This window comes from Myodes glareolus, chromosome 9 (assembly GCF_982192425.1).
Source record: "Myodes glareolus chromosome 9, mMyoGla1.1, whole genome shotgun sequence".
In the NCBI taxonomy this organism is placed as follows: Eukaryota; Metazoa; Chordata; class Mammalia; order Rodentia; family Cricetidae; genus Myodes; species Myodes glareolus.
In genome coordinates this window covers 72,567,070-72,590,781 of record NC_142034.1, presented here as the reverse complement: position 1 = coordinate 72,590,781, position 23,712 = coordinate 72,567,070, and the positions used below count along the sequence as shown (strand labels likewise).

The 23,712-nt window shown below is 45.1% G+C and overlaps 1 protein-coding gene and 2 non-coding genes across 3 annotated transcripts; all 3 read left to right on the top strand.

The window, feature by feature from the left end:
• Window positions 1–11,751: 11,751 nt before the first annotated feature.
• Window positions 11,752–11,859, top strand: LOC125402825 (U6 spliceosomal RNA). Its single transcript, XR_007232765.1, has one exon. It is a non-coding gene; the product is annotated as a U6 spliceosomal RNA (small nuclear RNA).
• A 287-nt stretch (window positions 11,860–12,146) lies between these two features.
• LOC125402819 (small nucleolar RNA SNORA70) lies at window positions 12,147–12,278 on the top strand. The gene has a single exon (XR_007232759.2). It is a non-coding gene; the product is annotated as a small nucleolar RNA SNORA70 (small nucleolar RNA).
• A 2,691-nt stretch (window positions 12,279–14,969) lies between these two features.
• On the top strand, window positions 14,970–23,400 carry Xtbd1 (XRN2 binding domain containing 1). Its single transcript, XM_048437623.3, has 3 exons — window positions 14,970–15,271; window positions 17,472–17,571; window positions 21,882–23,400. The coding sequence occupies exons 1-3, from the start codon at window positions 15,033–15,035 to the stop codon at window positions 21,891–21,893; spliced, it is 351 nt and encodes a 116-aa protein (XP_048293580.1). The 5' UTR covers window positions 14,970–15,032; the 3' UTR covers window positions 21,894–23,400.
• Window positions 23,401–23,712: the final 312 nt, after the last annotated feature.

Genomic DNA, 23,712 nt, shown 5'->3' with positions numbered 1-23,712 from the left:
CCTCTCAGAGAGGAAGACAGAAAAGAGAGTGAGCTCAGGCCAGAAGCTGAAGATCAGCCTGCCTCAGCGGATGGGGGAGGGAGTGGGCATGGCTTGTCTCTTAAAGAGACAGAAAACCATTACAACTGTCACTTGACATCCCCAATGGAAAAGCTGACTGAGGATCACTGCCCTTGGCTGGAAGTCACCATCAGAGAAGCTCCACCCAGGCATACTATCCATGCAGTCGTCTTCAATACACAGTCCTGCACTGACTGTGGCCAGTGCCGAATCGCCAGACATCTCGTTCAGAATGCCTCAGCCATGAGAGCCAGGGATGTGCCTGTGGCTGAACAGAGGAGGCAACAGAGGAAGAACTCATAACTGCTGGAAGAAAAGTTTCAAATGGTATAAAATCCTCAGAGAGACAATCAGACATCTCAAAGTTCATTATCAAAAAACAGCGGGGATTTAGAGAAAAAACCTGATTTGCATAGCGAGTTCCAGGACAGCCAGGCCTACACAGAGAAACCCTGTCTAGATAAACCAAAACCAAATCAAAACAAAACAAAAGCACTGTAGTTAGAAAAAGCAGGAAGTTAAAACTGAGGGAAATAGATGAGAAGGTTGAGTACTGACTTGGACATCTCTGGGGACCAGAGGTAGGCAGAGTTGGCGGGATAGAGAACTGCTGTCCACTGTATGCTTCTTAGTGATGGTTAGCTTTCTTTTCTTTTCATTTCATTTCATTTCTTTTCTTTTATTTCCTTTCTTTCTTTTTTTTAGGTACAACTATCAATGTTTTCATAAAAATGAATTTTTTTTACTTTCATTTTTTCCTCCCCCTGCCACCCAGTGGTAAAGATTAAGCCCAGTCTTGTGTACACTAAGCAAACACTCTTCCACAGAGGTAGCCCAAAATGTCAGTTTTAAAATAGAAATTAATATAAAATGCGGCCTGGGGATGGATGTAGCTCAGGGGTTGAATACTCTGTGAATACGCAAAGCCTTGGGTTAGTTCTCATCTCCCCCCTCACCCTAATTAATTTTCTGAGAAAAAAAAAAGCCGAAAGAGATTGTTGTGAGTAATTATCTCTGTTTTGGTTTTTTTCTGCTGCTGACCTTGTCTGTCCATTTTCTAAAGAGGCCACACCTACTTTAGGGTTCTTTCAGACGGGTTGATGGGTTGGGGTTTGTGTGACTGAAGAGAGCTGGAATGGTGCACGTGGAGAGCCAGCATTAACTTGGGCTATCTCGAGTCCTCCTAATAGTCACTCACGGCCCATATCTGCATCTAACCTAGCATCCCTTAGGTTATCAAGTGACAACGCTTGGAATGTCTTCTTGCAGACCAGGCTTCAAGATAGTATCTGTAGCCGGTCATGGTGCCTCCTGCCTGCAACCCCAGCCCTTAAGAGACTGAGTCAGGGTTGCCAGTCTTGGCTACAGAGTGAGACCCTGCCTCAAAAAGACAAAACAACAACAACAATGTAGCATCTGCAGCCTGTGGTGGAGACTTCCCAGCTCTGCTGTGGTCTGCACCAGATCCCCACTACGTATCTGATAAATGCCTCCATATTTGACTTTCTTTTGTTTTGTGACATCAAAGTTTCTATGACCGCTTCTGTGGTGACCTCTGTCATTGAGAGAAACCTGGGTCCTCATTCAGGGCCTCAGTCACTCAATTTTGGCCCAGGGTAAAATATCTCTCATATTCCCTTTGGGGGTGAGAACTGTTTTACGTCAACATCTCTGTCTCTGTTTATTTTCTTTCTTTCAAAGACTAAATCTTGACTGGAAAATGAGGTAACGTTGCCAGATAAAATACACTTGGGATATTACTTACACTAAAAAAAATTACCACTGCTTATCTGAAATTCAAGTTTAACTGTGCTTCAGCACCATGCAGACTTAAGTTGAAACGATACAGAGAAATTTGTAAAGTGTTTCATATTTTAAATTAGCTGAGCCAAGCATGATGATACATGCTTTTAATCCCAGCACTTGGGAGGGGTAGAGGTAGGAGGAGGATCTCTTTGAGTTTGAAACCAGCCTGGTCTACATAGTGAGTTCCAGGACAGCTGGGTCTACACAGTAAGACTCTGTTTCAAAAAAGAGTAAAATTAAATTAGATTAAACTGAATTGAGCCAAGCATAGTGGCACAGGTTTTTAATCCCAGCACTAAGGAGGCAGAGGCAGGTAGATTTTTATGAGTTTGAAACCAGCCTTATTTGTGGAATGAGATCCAACACAGTTAGGGACAAGAATCCTATCCCTAAAAAGAAAAAGGAAAAAAAAAAAAAAAAGGAAAACGAAGTGACTTCCTTTGGGGAGGGGCAAAGGGTGCTGCTGCTAAGAGAACAGTCCAGTCCAGTCTAGTCCTGAGTGACATCCCTAATGCCCGTCCTGTTGGATTCACACTGAATACACCAGGGGCTGTAAATGCAGGGTTTGCCTTCACTTGCCCCACAGGTTAGGGCTGTGGCCAAAGAGACAATGACAGTCTACAACGTTCCACCATCGTAAATACTCACGATGTGAAAGATGTGTTCCGAAACTGACCACACTTCCTGGTCACGGGTTGATGATGATTGTGGCTGGAATGTGAGCTCCTACCACAAGAGCCACTGCTGACTTTCCATCCACAGAAGATGGGAGCTGGGCATGTGGGGTTGGTGCCGGAGCACTTGCCTGACCTTGTGGAAGGGTCTGGAGCCAATCTCCGGCATCCTGGGGAGTGAGATGATGCCTCTGGATATGCGAGGCCAGATAGCTGGTCAGATGTCAGCAACTCGGAGGTTCTTTGGATGGGCCCCTTCCTTACGATCAGTTGCTAACAAATCCAGCAGAATTTGATTGCTGGCCAAAACAGGGACTTGTGAAAGGTATCTCTGGTTCTGGGTGGAGATGTGATATTCCGAACAGCCCAAAAGATTGGAAATTCATATCTAGCAGGAGTCATGACTTGTCTCCTCCCTTTAAGAGTTAAGGTAAATGTGTATACTGTGGTGTTTGCATCCTGCATGTGCATGTGCGTGTGCGCGCGCGAGCACACACACACACACACACACACACACACACACACACACACACACTTAATTAGTTTAAAGAGAGCTAAGACAAATGGGTGTGTCAATCTCTTGGAGAAGAAAATGTTCCCCAGGAAAGCTGTCAATTCTAGAGATTTTAACAAAACTGAAAATCCTGCCTAAATAGGGTTGACAATGACTTCACCATTGCCCACCCTCACCCTGAGAATCTGTCTTCTATACTATGTATCTTCCTCGGATTTTTTCTTTTAGATAATGCATTTGTTTTTATTTTACATACATGGGTGTTTTCCCTGCATGTATGTCTGTGTTGTGAGGGTGTCTGTCAGATCTTGGAGTTACATACAGTTGTGAGCTGCCATGTGGGTGCTGGGAACTAAACCCAGGTCCTCTGGCAGAGCAGCTGCATCTCTTAGGGCCCCTATATCTACTTCTACTATGAGTTTATTTCAGACCTGCAGGTTAACACTTCATCTGAATCTTCCCAGCAATGGGACAGTAGGGGAAGGGGGAAGAAGGGGCTGAGGGTGAGAGGTAGGTGTAGTGGTGGGGGGTAAATTCAATGTAGGTGTTAGTTTGTATTTTTGAATAGCTCTAATTGTTTAGAGTTTTATTTAAAGAGATAACGGTGTGCATGTGTGTGGGTGCTCACCTGTGATTCTACTGCTTAGAGACTGAAGCAGGGGGATACCCTCTAGCTCAAGGCCAACCTGAGCTACAAAGTGTGGGCAATGTAAAATGGAATGTACTGTCCTTGGCCAACCATGAAAAGGGTGAGGTGGAGCAATGGCCATTCAATGAGGCTCAGGAGCTCTTTGTTTTAGTAATAAAACCCAGCGGGCCCCTCCTCTGGTGTGCTTGCCTTCTCTGGGCCTGCTTGCTCCTGCAGCTCCTGCGGAGGGAACACTTTCTGCCTTGCTGAAATCGTTTGAGTAGTATAGTTTTGTTCCCTATAGATCCAGACCCATTTCCAACAACAGTGAGTTCAAGGCCACCAGGGCTACACGGGGAGGCTTTGCCACAAAATAGATCAAAAGCCAGACAAGGTGGCATACACCAGCATTCAGGAGGCAGAGGCAGGCACATCTCTGTGAGTTTGAGCCAGACTGGTCTACAGAAGAAGTCATGTCTCTAAAAACCAAAGCCAACCAACCAACCAACCAGATTTCTTTTTTTTTTTAAAAAAAAAGAAACAAAAACCCATAATAATACATAAATGATAAAGATAAAGGCTACTTAGGGAGAGGGAATTGTGGGGATGGCAGAAGGTCTACTTAATATGCAGAAGTCATTGACTTTGATTTCCACACCACAAGGGAGGGAGGGAGGGAGGGAGGGAGGGAGGGAGGGAGGGAGGGAGGGAGGGAGGGAGGGAGGGAAGAAAAGAGAAGGGAGGAAACCAGTAAGCAGTACTCCTCCATGGCTTTTGGAGGAAGGGAAATGGAGACAAGATCGGACTTCACAGAGCATGCGCTGGCCCTAGGCTTGTCTTGAAAAGAAGGAACAGTCCTTCAAAGCTCCTCTCATTGGGTCCTCTGTCGCCTTGTAAGCCAGCTCCATTTTCCCTCCTTGGTCTGGGTACTTAAGTTCATCAATGCTGTGCTTAAAATAAGGCACTCAGTCTGAAGTTCCCCACGTATGACCTGAGGCAAGCAAAACAGTAAAGCCATTTCGCTCCCTGTGATCTCCAGGATGAACAAGGCAAGCAGCAGCAGCCACCAGACAGATCTTCTAAGAACACCCTTCTGGGGTTCTGATGGAGAGAGACTTGTCTAAGGAAACAGAAGGACAGTTAAGCTTGCATTTGTAAAGGCTGAACCAAATGTTCGACCAGTTTGATAATGAAAATGGCATTTTTTCTTTTTAATTCATTAATTAATTTATTTTATATGTATTGGTGTTTTGTCTGTATGTATGTCTGAATTGGAGTTACAGACAGTTGTGAGCTGCCATGCAGGTGCTGGGAATTGAACCTGGATCCTCTCTCTGAGCTATCTCTCCAGCTCCCCAAAATGGCAACTTATAAGGAAGAAAACAATGTTTTACAGGATGCTGCTGCTAGAGGGTCCCCGACTTTAAACCCAGACTTGTTCTCAACTCCCCCACTCCCATATGCAGGAAGAGGCCTTTGGGGAGTGTCGTTTCCATTGTCTTGTGATATTAATTTGAGGCAGTTATTGGTGAACTAAAAAACAGCTTTACATGTTATTTGTCCTTGGGAAAGTCCTGTGGATTCGGCGGCTGGAGTAGAGGACAGTAGAAGGTGGTGGCCCTCCATTTCTGTGCACCAGTGTAACTACAGTCCAAGACTGGAGTCTCTCTGCTCTTCCCGAGGACCTGGATTCAATTCCCAGTACCTACATGATGGCTCACAGTTGTCTCTAGGTCCAGAGAATCTGATCATCTCTCATTGTCTTTATGGGCAACAGACATAGTGCACATATACATGCAGGTAAAACTCTCAGATACATAAAATAAAATGAATTTATAAAAATATGTGTATTTTTAAAGCTCATTTAAATGTATCTGTCGATCACCCACACAGGAAAGCTGCCCATTCCATGACCATCATCACCATGACCATCATCATCACCATCATAATTACCATCATCAGGACCATCACCATGACCATCATCATCACCATCATCATCACCTTGACCATTATCATTACCATCACCTTGACCATCATCATCACCATCACCATGACCATCATCATCATCATCACCATGACCATCATTATCACCATGACCATCATCATTACCATCACCTTGACCATCATCATCACCATCACCATCATCACCATCACCTTGGCCATCATCATCACCATCAGCATCATCACCATCACCTTGGCCATCATCATCACCATGCCCATCATCATCACCATGACGACCATTATCATCTTGACCATCATCATTACCATCACCATGACCATCATCATCACCATCATCATCATTATCACCTTGTCCATCATCATCACCATCACCATGATTATCATCATCACCATCAACTTCACTCTCACCTTTCACCACAGGCGTTGGAGATCTGGCCCCAATAGCATGGGCTAGAAGAGGGTATCAGATCCCATTATAGATGGTTGTGAGCCATCATGTGCTTGTTGGGAATTGAACTCTGGACCTCTGGAAGAGCAGTCAGTGCTCTTAACTGCTGAGTCATCTCTCCAGCCCTGGCATCAGCCTTTTTAAAGTGGGATTTGTCAAAACATAGTAAAGGCTTTGAAAGTGTACACCTGCTCTTAAATGAAGAGAAACCAAATTTGTCAGGAGGAAAATACTCACTAACCATTGAAATGTAGTTGAAATTATGAATCACAGAGGTCTTGATAATGATGATGGTGATGGTCATGGTATTGGCAATGATGATGGTGATGGTGACGATGATGATGGTGATGGTGATGAAGGTCATGGTGATGGTCATGGTCATGATGATGGTCATGTTCATGGTGATGGTAATGATGATGGTCATGGTCATGATGATGGTGATGATGATGGTTATGGTGATGATGGTCATGTTCATGGTGATGATGATGATGGCTATGATGATGGTCATGTTGATGATGATGGTCATGGTGATGGTGGTAATGATGGTTATAGTGATGGTGATGGTGATGATGATGATGGTGATAATCATGGTGATGATGATGATTATGGCTATGATGATGGTCACGGTGATGGTGATGGTGGTAATGATGGTCATGGTGATGGTGGTAATGATGGTTATGGTGATGGTGGTGATGATGGCGATGGTCATGGTTATAGTGATGATGATGATGATGGGATGGTTATGGTCATGGTCATGATGATGGTGGTGGTAGTAATTCCATTATTGCTGTTGTCATCATTATTGTGACTATTTTCTGAAGTACTGGGGGTTGGGCATAAGGCCTAGTCTATGCAGCTCTGTTCCCAGTTGCTGGTGCAATGTTGAAGGCTGTGGAAACTTTAAGAAATTGAATCTAGCTGAAGGAAGCAGATCACTAGAGATATACTTTTTTTTTTTTTCTTTCTGGTTTTGCCCTGAGCTCTCTGTTTCTTGATTGGTCTGGATGTGAAAAGTTGTTGCTACCACAAGCTACCACTGTCAAGAACCCATGTGTTATGCTTGGCTATCCCTGCCATAATGGACAATCCATGGCTCATGCAATCATGAGCCAAAATAAACCGTTCTTCCCAAGTTGGTTCTGATGAGTATTTTGACCATAAGGACGAGAAAATAAACCTATAAAAAGTTCTTTACAGACAAAAGAGGGTGGTCTTCCCTGACTCTGGCAGATCAGAGAGGCCCATCTCTCCCCGGGGCACCACAACAAGGCAGAAGCTGGGCCTTAGTAGGACTGCTGCACACGGTTAAAGAAGGCATGGTTAATGCTAATGATAGACCTTCATTGTTAGCTTGTGGCTATGGCAATCTGACTCTCTAATTGACAGTTGTTAGAAGCTTCCCTTCTGCCCTTGAGCACAGGCTCACTAGCCAAGCAGCCCCTATTTGGCAGCCAGCTGGACAGCCCTCATGCCAGCAGGCTGCTTTGAACACTTCACGGATGTCTTGAGAAAGCTACACTGCGACCACAGCTGCTTGCTGCCAAAGTACTGCTCCAGCTCCAAAAGGCACCGCTCCAGATACTTCTGTTTCAGAGAGCCTGCGCCAGATTCTTTGCCACAGCAAGCCTTGGTGAATTCTCTCTCGGTTGTTTTTACCCAGGCTAGAGGGTCAATGGTTCCTGTAGGCCTAGAAGAAGGCTTGTGATTGGTACAGACATGGTCTTTTCATCTGAATGGACTGTAGTGTGATTGGTGCAAATACAGTTTTTCATTTGCCACACTGCAAACACTTACCTACCCCCTTTCTGGCAGTGTAAGTGGGCTGCTCAGTATACTTTTGAGTTAGCCAAGAGATCCCCTTCTGTGCTGCCCCCTGGTGTTGTGACATTAGGCCCATTAAAAGGCTTTTCTCTCTCTCTCTTTAAAATTATTTATTATTATTTTATGCATGCTGGTATTTTGCATGTCTGCATGTCTGTGTGAGGGTGTTGGATCTTGGAGTTATAGACAGTTGTTAAATGCATGTGGGTGCTGGGAATTGGGTCTGGGTCCTCTAGAAGAGCAGTCAATGCTATTAGCCATGGGGCCATCTCTCCAGGGTCTCACTCACTATGTAGCTGACTGTTCTGGAATTTACTATGTAGACCACACTGCCCTTGAACTCATAGAGATCCATGTGCCTCTTCCTCATGAATGCTGGGATTAAAGGCATGTGTCACCACACCCTGCTTATTATTTTTCAACTTTAAATAAATTAAATACATATTTACATTTATGTGTGTATATGTGCATGTGTGTTTATGCCATGTATGTTCAGACGTCCTTAGAGGCCAGAAGAGAGCATCAGATACCGCGGAGCTGAAGTTAAAAGTGGTTGCAAGGCTTGGGTGCTGGAACTGAACTTAGGTCTTCTAAAAAAAAAAAAAAAACAAACCAGCAAGTGCTTAGCCACTGAGCCATCTCCAGGCCTTTCACCTTTAAACTATTTTATTTATGTGCACATGGGTGTAAGAAGTAAGCCTTCAACCTGAACAGTTTCTAGCTGCTGAAGCCTGGAGCAGCAATAATCCTCCCGACTCTTATGGTTTGGAGTTGTAACCCTCTGGGCTTGCCATTTCAGTTCCCAGGCTTTGGTTATTCAAGGGCCTGGGAGTTTAAACATTAGGAGAGTTTTACATCACCTCTTCAATAAAAATTTTCATCCAGGTAGAGAAAAAGGGACTCATCAGCCAGCACCTATCTACCTCTGCCCAGAACAGTGGGCCAACACTTACAAGACACTCAAAGGAGAGTGTGGGCCAAGGGTTCCACACGGTCAATGTACCGTCAAGTGTGACAGCTATACAAATGTAAGTGTTTAATCCCTGCACCCAGGAGGCAGAAGTAGGGGGATCTTTATGAGTTTAGGCTCAGCCTGATCTACATAGTGAGTTCCAGGTCATCCAGGGCTACATAGTGAGACCTTGTCTAAAAAAACCAAAACTTAAAAAAAAAACTTTTCTGTAATGCTAACACTTGAGAAGCTGAGGCAGGAGGATTTATAATACTAATATTAATAATAATACTAATACTAATAATAAAATATCATTAAGCATCTTTACATTGACTTTTTTCTCTAGTCATATTTAGTTCAAAATATAAATGACAGTTCATGCTAGAAAGGACGTGGAGCAAGGGGAACACTCTTCTATTGCTGGAGGGAGTGCAAACTTGTACAACCACTTTGAAAATCAATATGGTGGTTTCTCAAAAAAATTGGGAATTGATCTACCTCAAGACCCAGCTATACCACTCTTGGGCATATACCCAAAGGAAGCTCAATCATATCACAAGGACATTTGCTAAACTGTTCATAACAACTTTATTCATAATAGCCAGAACCTGGGAAACAACCTAGATGTCCCTCAGTTGAAGAATGGATAAAGAAAATGTGGTACATTTACACAATGGAGTAATACTTAGCTGGTAAAAAACAATGACGTCATGAAATTCTCAGGCAAATGAATAAAACTAGGAAAAAAAAACATCCTTAGTAAGGTAACCCAGACCCAGAAAGACAAACATGGCATGTACTCACTTATAAGTGGATATTAGGAGTGAAGTAACGGAGACCCATTCTCCAATCCACAGAGCCAGGGAGACTAGGTAAGAAGGAGGGCCCGAGGGGGGAATCATGGATCTCCCTGGAATGAGAAATAGAAGAGATTTTGTGGGTGGACTGGGGGCAGGTGGGAATAGAACATGAGAGATCAGGTCAGGGGTAGGGGGTTGCATTTCAGGGTCAGGATTGAAACCTGGTACAATGGAAATTCTCAGCAATCTACAAGGATGACCCCAGCTAAGACTCCTAGAATTGGGGATACATAACCTGAATAAAGGGGATATGTAGGCTGAACTATCCATCTCCTGGTCTTTTGTGACCAGGCAAAACTTTCAGTGAAGGGATTGGGGCACCAACCTAGCCACATAACCTCAGATCTGTCTGTTCTGCCTATGCGATATGCTGTGGTAAAGGCGGCACAGAGATTGTGGGAGTGGCCAAGCAATGACTGGTCCAGCCTGAGACCCAGGCCACAAGAGCGAGCCCCACACACACACACTGCCTGGGGCACCAGGACCCAGAGGCTTAGGATAGAATAACTTTCATTTTTTTTTTTTGGCTTATTTTACTTTATTTTGAGACAGGGTTTCTCTGTGTAGCTCTGGCTGTCGTGTAACTCACTCTGTAGACCAGGCTGGCCTCGAACACAGAGATCTGCCTGTCTCTGTCTCCCGAGTGCTAGGATTAAAGGCGTGCAAGACCACCACATTCAGCAATGAATCTTTTTTTAAAAAAAAATTGAAGTATGGTCTGGAAAGGTGGCTCAGCAGTTAAGAGCACTTGCTGTGCCTACAGAGAACCCAGGTTCAATTCCCAGTACCCACAAAACAGCTCAAAACTGTCCCTCACTCCAGTTTCAGGGGATCTGACACCCTCTTCTGCCTGAGGCAAGCACCTGCTACCCAGACATGCACACAGGCAAACACCCAAACACAACAAAATTTTATTTTTATTTTATTTTGGTTTTTTAAGACAGGGTTTCTCTGTGTTCCTAGCTGTCCTGGAACTAGCTCTTGTAGCCCAGGTTGGCCTCGAACTCACAGAAATCTGCCTGCCTCTGCCTCCCGAGTCCTGGGATTATAGGCGTCTGCCACCACCGCCCAGCTACAAATGTTTTTTTTTATTTTAAATATTTATTTATTTTGTATACAATATTCTGCAGGCCAGAAGAAGGCACCTCATTACAAATGGTTGTGAGCCACCATGTGGTTGCCGGGAATTGAACTCAGAACCTTTGGAAGAGCAGGCAATGCTCTTAACCACTGAGCCATCTCTCCAGCCCCCCAGCTACAAAATTTTTAAAAATTAAAAAAAAGCTGAAGTTCAAAACTTTGTATTCTGAAGAAGCCTGTGTGCAAAATGCCACCAAATGGATGAAAAAGAGAAGGAGTAGGAAAGGGAAAAAAGAAACACAAAAAGCAAAAAACACAAAACACAAGGCTGGTGAAGACTAAAATTCAGTGGAAGACTACATAATCAAATGTGGTGGTACTTATCTGAACCCCCAGCTCTTGGGAGGTAGAGGTGCCAGGATCAAAAGTTCAAGGTCATCCTTGACTATACAGTGTGTTAGGGGATAACTTGGGCTACATAAGACCCCGTCTTAAAATAAAAATTAAATTTAAGTAAGTAAAGGAAGTAGGAGTTATTATATTTTGTTTTTGAGACAGGATCTTACGAGAAACCCCTTTCTGGCTTAGAACTTTATGTGTAGATCAGGCTGGCCTTGAGCTCACAGAGATCCACCTGCCTCCACCTCGTGAGTGTTGTGATTAAAAGGATGTTTGCATATTATTTTCAAGTATAAGACAAAAACCAGCTGGGTGGTGATGGTATATGCCTTTAATCCCAGGACTTGAGAGGCAGGTGGATCTCTGTGAATTTGGGGCCAGTCTGATCTACAGAGCAAGTTCTAGGACAGTCAAGGCTACACAAAGAAACTCTCAAAAAAGAAGAAGAAGAAGAAGAAGAAGAAGAAGAAGAAGAAGAAGAAGAAGAAGAAGAAGAAGAAGAAGAAGAAGAAGAAGAAGAAGAAGAAGAAGAAGAAGAGGAAGAAACCATGTGTTGGCTTGGGCAGCACACTTGCTAAAATTGGAACAATTACAGAGATGATTAGCATGGCCCCTGTGCAAGGGTGACATGTAAATTTGTGAAGTGTTCCATATTTTTGACTTGTTACTAAGGATGCATCTTTCAAAGCTGATAATGCTGAACTGTATTAAGTGACATGTTAAGCCTACTTTGTTCGTTGATGTACTGGAACTTAAGAAGATCGTGTAAGCAAAAGATGCATCACTGCTTTTCCTACTTTGATTGTTTCCAGTGAGTAAATAGCTGTTTTGAATAATAAAAAAGACAATGAACCAGATGGTGGAAAAGATATATATGGAATAACAAACAAAATGGGAATGGGTGTGTACGTCTAATGGCTCATGGGACATAAAAATACACTCCCTCTGCAGCCCACTGAGCCGACTAGGTTCTTCTGCTCGCGGGGCCCTGTGTGCAATGGTCGCAAGCAGCAGCCTGCTTGAGAGTGCACAGCTTGGACCTTGTTTGGGTTGCCCCGAGGGGCCTTTGAGATAGAGTTTTCTGGTGGATACGCCTGTCTCTGAGCTCATGTTGTTCCTACTCTACACTCCAGACCTGACACAGGGGTCAGTCTCACACAGGCCAGGCCATCAGGTCCATATGCTTGAGCTTCAGAATAAGGAGCATGTGTCTGAGGCTCTGGGATAGGCCAGGTTCAAGTTCCCTGGCCACCAGAAGAAGTAGGGCTTCACCCAGTCTAATGCAGGTAAATTTGAAGACATTGTAACTGAGAAGCAGCACATCTCTGATGTCTGTGGGGCTAAATACATGCCTATATGTGATTCCCCTGGACTAGTGGTAGCCCCTGAACTTCTGAGGGCTACCGCCGTGCTGAGTTCCACATTCTGACAATCTTGTTTGCTAATAGCTCTCACATTCAAAACAGACAAACCAATCGACCATAAACCCAGATATCGTGGCTCATGCCTGCAATCCTAATACTTGGTAAGTGGAGGTAGAAGGATCAGTATTTCAAAACTAACCTCAGCTACAAAGGGAGTTCAAGGTCATCCTGGACTACATAAGACCCTGTCTTTAAAAATGCTCAAGAGCACACACACACACACACACACACACACACACACACACCCCACAACAGTCACACAACATTTAGGAAGCTAAGGCAAGAAGGCTGAGATTTCTAGGGCACCCTGGGCTACAGAAAGAGAGCCTCATCTCAAAAACTCACTAAATAAAATAACAGCAAAATAAATTACACACATACAAAGCCTAAATAAATGGGGCAATACATCATTATCATGTTTGAAAATTAGAAGATTTAATATTAATAAAATGTTAATTCTCCTCAAATTGATCTGTATATTTAACACAATGCCACATGAAATACGAATAGACTGTTTTTCCAGAAGTCAACAAATAGATGCTAAAATTTATATCAAAACTCAATAGCATGGAGGAGCACACTTAAAACATTAGCACTGGGGAGGCTGAGGCATAAGAATCTTTTTTTAAAAAATTTTATAGAGGGGGCTGGAGAGATGGCTCAACGGTTAAGAGCATTGCCTGCTCTTCCAAAGTTCCTGAGTTCAATTCCCAGCAACCACATAGTGGTTCACAACCATCTGTAATGAAGTCTAGTGCCCTCTTCTGGCCTGCAGGCACACACACACACACACACACACACACACACACAGAATACTGTATATATGATAAATAAATATTTAAAAAAAACTTTTTATAGACATTGATGTTTTGCCCGCATGTATGTCTGGGTGAGGGTGCTAAGTCCCCTAGAACTGAAGTTACAGACAGCTGTAAGCTGCCATGTGGATGCTGGGAATTGAACCCAGGTCCTTTGATAGAGCAGTCAGTACTCTTAACTGCTGACTCGTCTCTCCAGCACCAAGTTAGAAGAATCTTAAGTTTGTGGCTTGTGTTGTTAAAAATGAAACAACAACAACAAAGCAGTTCTGGATGGTTGTAAGCCACCATTTGGGTGCTGGGAACCAAACCCAGTCTTCTAGAAGAACAGCCAGTGCTCTTAATTGCCGAACCATCTCTCCAGGCCCTGTGTCCTAATTTCTGGATCAACCCATCGCAGTATACAATCAAGGGGCCAAGAATTTAGCTCAGCAAACCCTAAACAATGTTTTTAAGAGACGAGGGTCTCTCTCTCTATGATAATGATGATTGCAAACTTCCAGGCTCAGGTAATTCTCCTGCCTCGACACATGGAGAAGCTGGGACAAAAGGTGTCTGCCATTATGACAGGCACACTGAATGCTTTCAAAGTCTGGTTTGCTGAAGTTACAATCAGAATTTCCTAGAATCTTGACTCTGAGTATCCAGGGCTGACCTGGGAATCCGCCACTGCAATAGGCTTGCCAGGCATGTCACCTGCTCTTTGGGAACTCAGCTTTGGTTGGTGGTATCATTGGATCCCTGATGGCTGGGGAGCAACTGCTTCTGTCTCTGGGTTCTCATGTTTGGTTCAGGTGCTCCCTGCCAGAGGGTGAACAGCATGCCTTTCTGAGATGAATAGGATGTCACCCAGTTATGCTACCCTGGCATTTGTGGACTGTGTATGAGATGACACCCACATACCACAGCTTTCATGTGGCAGTCAAAGGACAATTATCAGGAGTTAGTTTTCTCCTTCCCTATGAGATTGAACTCAGTGTTCTTCAGGTCTCCACCACCATTTCTATACCTCCAAGACTGGGGCAGTCCCTTATTTCTTCAGGTTTGTGGCAATCTGACTTCTTTTATGATTTGCCAACGTCCCATTTACTTGGAGCAATTCTTTCACTAACGTCTATCTCCCTCACAAAGACCTTTACAGGGGGACATTCTGGCAGGTATTCATTGGGTGAATGGCTCTGCAGGAAGGTAGGGCACAACCTGAGACCACAGTGGATCCATAAAAGAGAGGCCATCACTCCCTAGGGAGATCCGTAGAATTAGGGGCAAGACTCAGCTGTGGCTGAGGATAGAGAGTTGCCTTGGGAACACACCAGGGCGAAAGGAGCACTGCAGAGCTCCAGGAGGCACCCAGCTGCCGCCTTGGTGCGTGTGGTCCTCAGTTTCCCCAGCAGTTGTCCATAGCGTCCCTTGCAGCCCTGGGTCACACTAGGCCTCCGTGCCCCTCGAGGGCGCTCCAAGTCAGATCTCCAGAGCACTCGCGCTCGGCCGAGGCCGCTCTAGCCGCTCGGCAGCGGCAGCGGCGGCGCGGGGCGTGTCGGGAAGGCGGCGGGCTGGTGCGATCTTCGGTGGTGGCGGCGGCGGGAGCCATGGTGGGTGGCGAGGCCGCCGCTTCAGTGGAGAAGCTAGTTTCCGGGGTGCGGCAGGCGGCCGACTTCGCCGAGCAGTTCCGCTCCTACTCGGAGAGCGAGAAGCAATGGAAAGCGCGCATGGAGTTCATCCTGCGCCACCTGCCTGACTACCGAGACCCACCCGACGGCGGCGGCCGTCTGGACCAGCTGCTGTCCCTCTCCATGGTCTGGGCCAACCACCTCTTCCTGGGCTGCAGGTGCGGACCCCCGCCGGCCTACTGTCCCCGTCCCCATCTACCGACCCTCACTTTGGCCGTACCCCGCCCCACGCTGAACCCGGCCCAGCCTCCTACGGCCTTAACTGCTTCCCGTTTTAGCGACCCCTCGGGGAAGACGTCTCTGAGCCTCGCTCTCTTCCGGTGACTGGGTGGTTGTGATGACTACAGCAGTTGAGTGATGGAGAGTGCTGTGCAGGTGGGCTCGAGGACGGCTGGATTGCTGTGGTCATTTTTTTATTACTTTTTATTATCCCGGAAGATTGCCTTTGCAGAGTGCGTTTGAAGTCCATTAGTTCCTGTCACCCACATGGCAAAAGTGCAGACCGAAGCTGAGACTTCCTCCTCCCCCTCTAGATGAAGACACTAGCAAGAGGATGTGATATATCGCACCGTTGGTTGGTGGATTTCACCGCTAAGACAGGATGTAATCTTTGCCTCTTCATTTTCCTCTTTGCTTTCCCTCTTAAGAAAGGAACGGTGCTTTCTTATTGCTGTCCCAAAGCCCCCAGGACCTTTGCGATCACACCAGGAGGCCAAGAGCGAGGGCCAGAGATTCCTGGCAAGGCATTCTCTTTAGTCCACCTGGAAAAAAGCACTAGGTTTTTGCACTCCTTTATGGTTTCTATTTAATTTTCATTTTTAAACAGCTTTTTAAAGGGCAATCGTCCTTTTAACTGAGGCTGACCCTTCAGTTTATTATATAGCCCAGATAGTCCTGGAACTCCACATACTGAAATTATGCGTGCATCTCCAAGCTCTTATAAAGGCTTCTAGGCTTTCTTTAAGTTGTGTTAAAATAGGACCGCCTGACTCAGACCTGATTTTTGTATCCTCTAGCTGGCCACATGGCCCCTCCAGGACAAACTACTTGGTTTGCTTTTTGGGTTTTGTGCTAGGGATTAAGCCCAGGCTCTTGCACCAAATAAGTACTCTACCTCTGAGTACCTCCGGCCCTAAAGGTACTTGGTTTCAGATATTTGTTAGAATGAGATGTGGGGAAGCTGTGCCCGACATGCACCACCCACGTATGCCCACCCTCCCTTTGCCTTGTAAGGTGCCCTCTGAAATCGTAGTTTACAGGAACCAAGTTCAGACAGATAACTAAGCTGAACAAAGGAACGAATGATGTTAATTTCATTAGACCAATACCCTGTTTTAAAAATAAGTTTTTAGCCGGGCAGTGGTGGCACTTGCCTTTAATCCCAGCACAGGCGGATCTCTGTGAGTTCAAGACCAGTCTGGTCTACAAGAGCTAGCTCCAGGACAGGCTCCAAAGCTAAAGAGAAACCCTGTCTCAAAAAAACAAACAAAAACAACAACAACAACAACAACAAAACCCACACACGAAAACAAAACCAAACAAACAAACAAAAAAAAAGTTTTTGGCCCTCAAATCTCATCCATGAATATGCACTACCAGATGTGTGATGCTCTGTTTTTCTAATTTTATTTATTTACAGCTATTTTCAATTTTATGCGGATGCGTGTTTTGTCCACATATATGTCTGCCCCATGAGAGTAACTTGATGGCAGTGGAGACCAGGAGAGCACTGGGTTCCGTGGAACTGGAGTTGCAGATGCTTGTGAGCCAGCATGTGGTTGCTGGGAATCGAAGTGGATGGATCCTTTGGAAGAGCAGCAAGTGCTCTTAACCACTCCTGTTTTTGTAATTAAAAAAATTTTTTTTTAAATTTTTATTTTATGTGTATAGATATGTACCCAGTATCCTCAGACGCCAGAAGAGGGCATCAGATCCCTGAGAACTGAAATTATAGCCATGTAGAAACTGAACCCAACTCCTCTGCAAGAGCCTTAAGTGTTCCTAGCTGCTGAGCCACCCTCCAGTCTTCAAACATCTGCCATCTTGGCAGTCTTCGGGCCTCGTTCTGTACCCACAGGCGGGGAGAGCCCGTTGTTAACCATGTGCTGAACACTAGTTCCCCCTGAAGTATCAAACCAGCACCTTGCAGATCATGGTGTGTGTCTGAAGACCCAGCTACTGAGAAAGCTGATAGGAGCGTTGCTTAAACCTCAGATGCTGTAGTGTGATCTTACTAATATACAAACAGTTCTGTAGTCTAGGAGTTGTGCTTACAGTCTCACAACCTACACTCTGTTATCAGCCCCTAGTGACAGTGTGTCTTCCCAGGTCTTTACCTTACTGCTTTTTATTGTGCAGTTACAGTAAAGACCTTCTGGACAAGGTGATGGAGATGGCTGATGGGATTGAAGTGGAGGACCTGCCACAGTTTATAACCAGAAGTGAATTAATGAAAAAGGTAATGAGTAGGGGTGACAGTCCCAGCTTTGACACTGGGCTGTGTTGTTTTGTGCACTCTTGTTTCCCGTTTCCTCACAGTTTGTCTAAACCTTTTCATAACTAGACAACTCAGCGTGATAGATTATGTGTTGTTGGTGGAGTAACACACAGGTGCAATCTCTTTGTTTATTTAGAACACTTTTCTCTTGGTGCCAGGGATTGAACCCAGGTTCTTTATGCTAGATAAACTGGGGATCAGTAAGGAAGATCCTCATTCCTCCAGCTGTCCTACTCCTGAAGGACCGAGATTTTATACATCCATGTTTGTTGCTGCACTGTTCACAGTAAGCATCCGAAGTATCCATCACTAGACGAATGAATATGGAAATGCCGTCCACATACACAGTGAAAACCTGTTCAACTGAGAAGAAAAATGAAATTGGATGTTCGTGGATAGAAATGGAGGTCATTATGTTGAACAAAATAAGCTAGAAAAACAAACATGTGTTCTCTCATAGGTAAACAGTAGGTTTAAGTGCATGTGTTGTTTTTGTGTTCATGAGAATGGAAGCTAGAGCTTTGTGTGTGCTGGGCAAGTGCTCTACCCCGAGCTGTACATACGGCTTTTCTTTGTTACTCTTTTCACACAGGGTCTTGCCCAGGCTGACCTTGCCCTTTAGCTAGGCAGGCCTTGAGCTTTCAATCCTCTTGCCTCTGCCTCCCTGATGGCCTGGATGCCAGATCTCTGCCCCCAGGAACAAATGGTTTACTTGCTTATTTATTTATTTATTTTTATTTTTGTGATAGGATCTTGCTCTACAGGCTGGCTTGGAACTTGATGTGCAACTTCATACAATCCTCCTATCTCTGCCTCCCTAGCTCTGGGATTATAGGACTAAGTTCCCAGATTTGGCCTGGTTTTTTTTGTTTGTTTGTTTGTTTGTTTTTTTAATATCTTGCTTAGAGTGCTGAAGTAAGAAGTACTTCGTTGTAGATTAATTCATCCAGGATCTTTGCTTCAGCAGGTCAGGGCTGGACCAGGCTTGTAGGGACTGTCTGACTTGCTGATGAGGAATGTGGTAGGGTAATGTCCAGCTGTGCTCTAGTCTTCAGGGCTGTGGCCTTGTCCACAGTGAGCTTTGTCCTAGAGTCTTAAGTCTGGATCCTGGATCCCTGGGGCCAGGGAGAGGCAGAAGGAACTTTGGAGATTGGGGCTATCTGTCCCAGCTAAGTGCCCCAGGACATTCATTCTTCTCACATCTGTCCTGGTCTTTTCAGGCAGAATTGCTCCCTTGTTTCTTAAAGGCCCTTCGACATCTAGGCCTTTTATATACAATTTCAAATTATTTATTTGGATATAGTATAAGATTTACTGCTAAACATGATACTGAAGATAGTGTAGCCGTATAGGAGCCAAGATGCAGGCCTGCTATGCTACCACAGACTTGGGTGATGACCTACCTTTCAGCCACCAGATTTACTTGCATTAAACTTGGTAAAGCCCCACTTTTGTGAAGTAATATGGGTTTTTTGGCAGCTAGTGAACTTGAACTTGATCTTATGCAGGGCTTCCATCACATGCTCCTTATTCTTAGCTTAGTGCAGAGGGACATGAGGACCTAGCCAGTGTGAACCCAGGCCACTGTGTTCCGGGGTTTACCAGAGACATCTCAAGTGTCTGTCTGGAGCCTGTGAGCCCCATTACAGAACAAGTCAACATCTTGTGGGGAAAGGGTGGATTCATGTTCACACGTGAAAGCCATATTTGTACAAACATACTTGACGCTCCAGGGCTTTGAAGGAGACAGTGTGTGGACACAAAGTGGGAATTCTTTCACTTTTGTCTTCTGCCCTAAGTCACAGCTGTCAGTCTTGGGCCTGTGAGGTGACTCAGCAGAAAAAGGTGTTTGCTGGCAAGCTTGATGACCTGAGTTCAGTTCCTGGCACCCACATGGTGGAAGGAACGACCTGACCTCCTGGAAGTTGGCTGCTAACCTCCAGTCATTTGCTGTGGCCTACACACATACATGAACACCCTTATGGAAGTAAATAATAGCAGTGTAAACTAAACAAGGGACTCCTCTTGGAGGTTGGGGATGTGGCTCAGTGACAGAGTGCTTGCCTAGGTTTGGTACTCTCTAGGAACCCCAACAAAATGTAAATTTCTGTAGATAAGTCATCTAGCAGCTGTGACTGGTTTGCACGCATTGAAAACCATCTCTGAATCCTCTGTAGAGTGCCCCGGGGTCTTCCAAGTAGCGTGTCCTTCTTTTCATGTCAGATAGCGCTGAAGAGTAGTAGGCCAGACATCTAAAACCCTGTCATTGTGCCAGCCAGAATTGATCCTCAGCTCTAAAATTAGAGTTTAGCTGGGTTTTAGAGTTAGCTGCCATGTGGAAATGAATCACTCAGCATTGTTGGCACCTGGAGGCCAGACAGTGATGATGACTTGACATAAACTCTCTGGAGTAAAGTTTTAAAAATACATGTTACCCTCCTGCAGCTTTTGGCCAGGTGAATCTCTGCCTGTCCAACTCTCTTTCTTTTTATTCTGAGGAGTGAGTATGGTAGGTGGGGGTTGTTCAACAGTTGGAGTGTGTGTTCTTTTCTGAAAGAGGAGCATTCAGCACAAGTATATTGTGCAAATGCCTTGGCCAGCTAATCAACCTGCAACCCCTGCCACTGAGTCATCAGACCTTTAATCCCGGCACTCTGGACGCAGAGGCAGGCAGGTTTCTCAGAGTTTGAAGTGAGACTGGTCTACATATCTAGTTTCAGGTCAGCTAGGGCTACATAGAGAGACCCGTCCTCAAAAAGAACTAAACAAAACAAACCTAGGATGATTGACAAAGGTGCTGTCATTGTTGGTGCACAGACATTGTTAATGTCGTAATTTGATTCTTCTCCTGAGAACATCTGTCCCACAAGGAAAGACAGTTGTGTGAAACTGTCAATGTGAAAATCAGAAAAGCGGGTGTGCCTACATGTCACGAGCTTCTTCTGTGCTCTGTGCACAGTCGCAGCCAGCTCTGAGGCCATGTTGTCCTGAAAGCCGTAATCAGATGTGGGCGTCCACAACTTTAATCCTAGCACTCAGGAGGTAGAGGCAAGAAAGTCAGAGGCTCAAGGTCATCCTTGGTTACAGAGCCAGTTGGAGACAAGCCTGGGCTATGTAGATCCTGTTCAGGGAGAAGGAGAAGGAAGAAAAACTAGATCTGACTCCAGGGGTCCAGTCTTGTAGTCCTGAGTCCAGGATAGTTGGATCACCTGACAGCACCCTCTGAAAAAGACAGTAGTCTGGGTCTCTCCAGTTGAAAATCTGAGCAAGGGACCTGAGAGATGGCTCAGTGGATAAGAGCCCTGGTGACTCCTCTAGAGGATCCTGGTTCAATTCCCAGGACCTGCATGGTGGTTCATAATCTTCTGGAACCCTAATCCTAGAGGCTCTAACTCCCACTCCTGGCACCTCCTCGGGCACCAGGCATACACTTGGTGTACAGACATGCAACACCTATCTATATACATGAACTAAATAATTTTTAAAAAGAAAACCTGAGTGAGATGGCTCAGGATGTCTCTCTTGGACTGCAGGTAGTTTTCTTGGCCATACTGCATTCTACTGAGAGGAGAAAGACTGGTATTTTATCTTTACTGAGGATTTTTAGCTTAGCTAGAAAGTAGGTCATACCTTGAAATCTCTGATTACTAAAAAGACTTTGTTGATTCACTCACATGCTCAGTGTTAAGGGAATCCATTCAACCCGGGGTGACAGCCAGTGGTTTCTTCACACCCTCCTTAAAAGTTTTCTAAAGCTAGGTTTAAATTTACCACAAGTGCTAGAGAACACCTGGAAGGAATCTGTGGGCTCCAGGTCACCACCGTTTGCAGACTCACTTTGACAATTTCTAATCGTGTGAACTCCAAAAATATGTAACCTTCACATCTCCTAAGTGCCCTGACTCAGTGTGGAGCGCTGCAAATTACTACCTGAATGTGGCCGTGTTGAATTTAGAACAGTGAATGTCTGTGAGAGCAGAGGCCGGTGGCAGGAGTAGCATTTTAAGTATTTCCGTAATCACTTTTAAGTTGTGAACACTTATAGACAGCAAGCCTCAAGTCGGGGAAGTAAGGTTCTGGTTTCCAAGTGGATCATGTGGTCAGTGTTTAGCTGCATTTTCTTAGGTAGTAAAATATTAATAATTTCTGAGTACACTTGCCATCTGGGTCAAGCATAAATATTCCATCACTGCTTTATTTGAATGTGTGAAAATAAACTTGATTCATGGGACTCGATGGCTGTGTAACTTTCTCTTCTCTGTTTTCCCCAGCATCAAAGTTAAGGCAGATCTACTACATTTCCACCCCTGGGAACAGACTTAGAAAAGAGACCAGGGTAGACGTGAACCATGGCAGCTCTTGAGATTCCTGGTGTTTGCAGCAAGAAGCAGCTGGAATGGAAAGGGACGTGTCTACAAGGGCTTCAAAGAAGTCTTGGTTCTTCCAGAAGCTGTTGCTGTGAAGTGCAGTACATATGCACATTCGTGTGTTTATTAAATGGTGGACTCTCCGAAATGTTGTCGGCGTTGTCCAAGCCAAACTTTGTTTGAAATGCCTTTTATGTTGGTATAATAATGACTGATTTTTTTTTAGCAGAGTTCCTTTAAATGTAATTCTGGTTTTTGCCCCACCCCCACCCACTTTTGTCCTTCTGAGGCAAGCCAGATTCTCCTTATTTCTATCTAGTCCACTCTCTACTTGTTCCTCACTGCCAGTTGCCACCAAAGGACTGTGCATTAGCCGACTTGTCACTGGAGCACCCCCACTGCTGGCCTCTCAGGTCTGTGTGTAAGAACGGGAATCCTGTGGCAGGCCTGCAGTAGCCGAGCTAGCTCATAGGAAGGAGGGCACTTACACAACAGCTTCTGGTCTCATCTTAGAATTCACCGAGGGCTGGAGATGCAGCTCAGTGGGAAAGGGCTTGCTTAGCATGCTTGAGGTCCTGGGTTTGGTCTCCAGTCTTACAGAGAGGCAGAAAAAAAATAGCTCGATAAAAATCCCTGGAAGTTTATACAGCTTTGTCCCACCAGCTAGCTGATTTCTAGACTCTCTAGGTCTCCCGGGCTGCTCCTCTGTTTCTGGAAGGCTTTCAGACATGAAGAACTGCCTTGCACATCGCCTCTCGATTGTAGTACGGTCACACTTTGCTTAGATGATGGTATTGGTATTCTCCCTGACAGCTGATATATCTGTTCCAAACCCCCTTCCAGATCCTTCTACTGAGTCTCACCATTAGATGAAAGATGCCTGAACTGTGGGTAGCTGTGGAACAGTGTGCCAAGCAGGACTCATCAATGCAGGCCCATTATGTTCAGTAAGACAGTGGGGTCTGCCTTGGCTTTATCTGCTGAGTACAGGAAATTGGACACCCAGACGCTGGGGCCAGTGGTGTCCAGCCCCAGAGCAGTAGGACAACATTCTTGTTGGTGGCTTGAGATGAAGGCCACATCTTTGTGTGGTTCCTGGCTCCAGACCCAGTGACCAGGATGGATCAGAAGTCAAGATCATTGATCTGAAACCTTGGACAAACTCCAGGCACTGGAAACCAGGGTGCCCCAGTCACAGAGGCCTGGGCAAGGTAGGAACCATTAGAGCTGAGCTGTGTGCTCACTGACTTAGCTTTGTCTCTCAAACTCAGCCTCACCTTCTCCCATCCTAATCATTTGTCAGATCTGTGAGGCTTAAAAACAAGATGAAAAATTGTGATAATTCACTTTAAAATGCACTTTCCATAGAGTATTGATTTTATTTTCTGTATTCGACCCCCAATAAAACAGCTTTTCCACTGAATGAAGTTGGAGTTGTGTGGTTTGTTCCCATGCCCTTCAGTGTACTTCCTTACACAGAGGTAGCTGGACACCCAGAATCTTGGGAAGTGGAGCTGGTTGCAGGCATGAAGTTTTCAGGTCAGCATAGCTCAGTTCTGTTGCCTTCCGTTCTCTGTTCCTTCCTCCAACCTTCTCTGTTTTGCTTTTCTTTGTTTTTGGTGCTGATGATCAAACCCAGAACCTCATATGCTAGGCAAGGGTTCCAACATTGAGCTAAATCCCCAGGCCCTCAGGTTAAATTTTCTGATTGTAGTGAGTGGGTTTCCCCCATTGC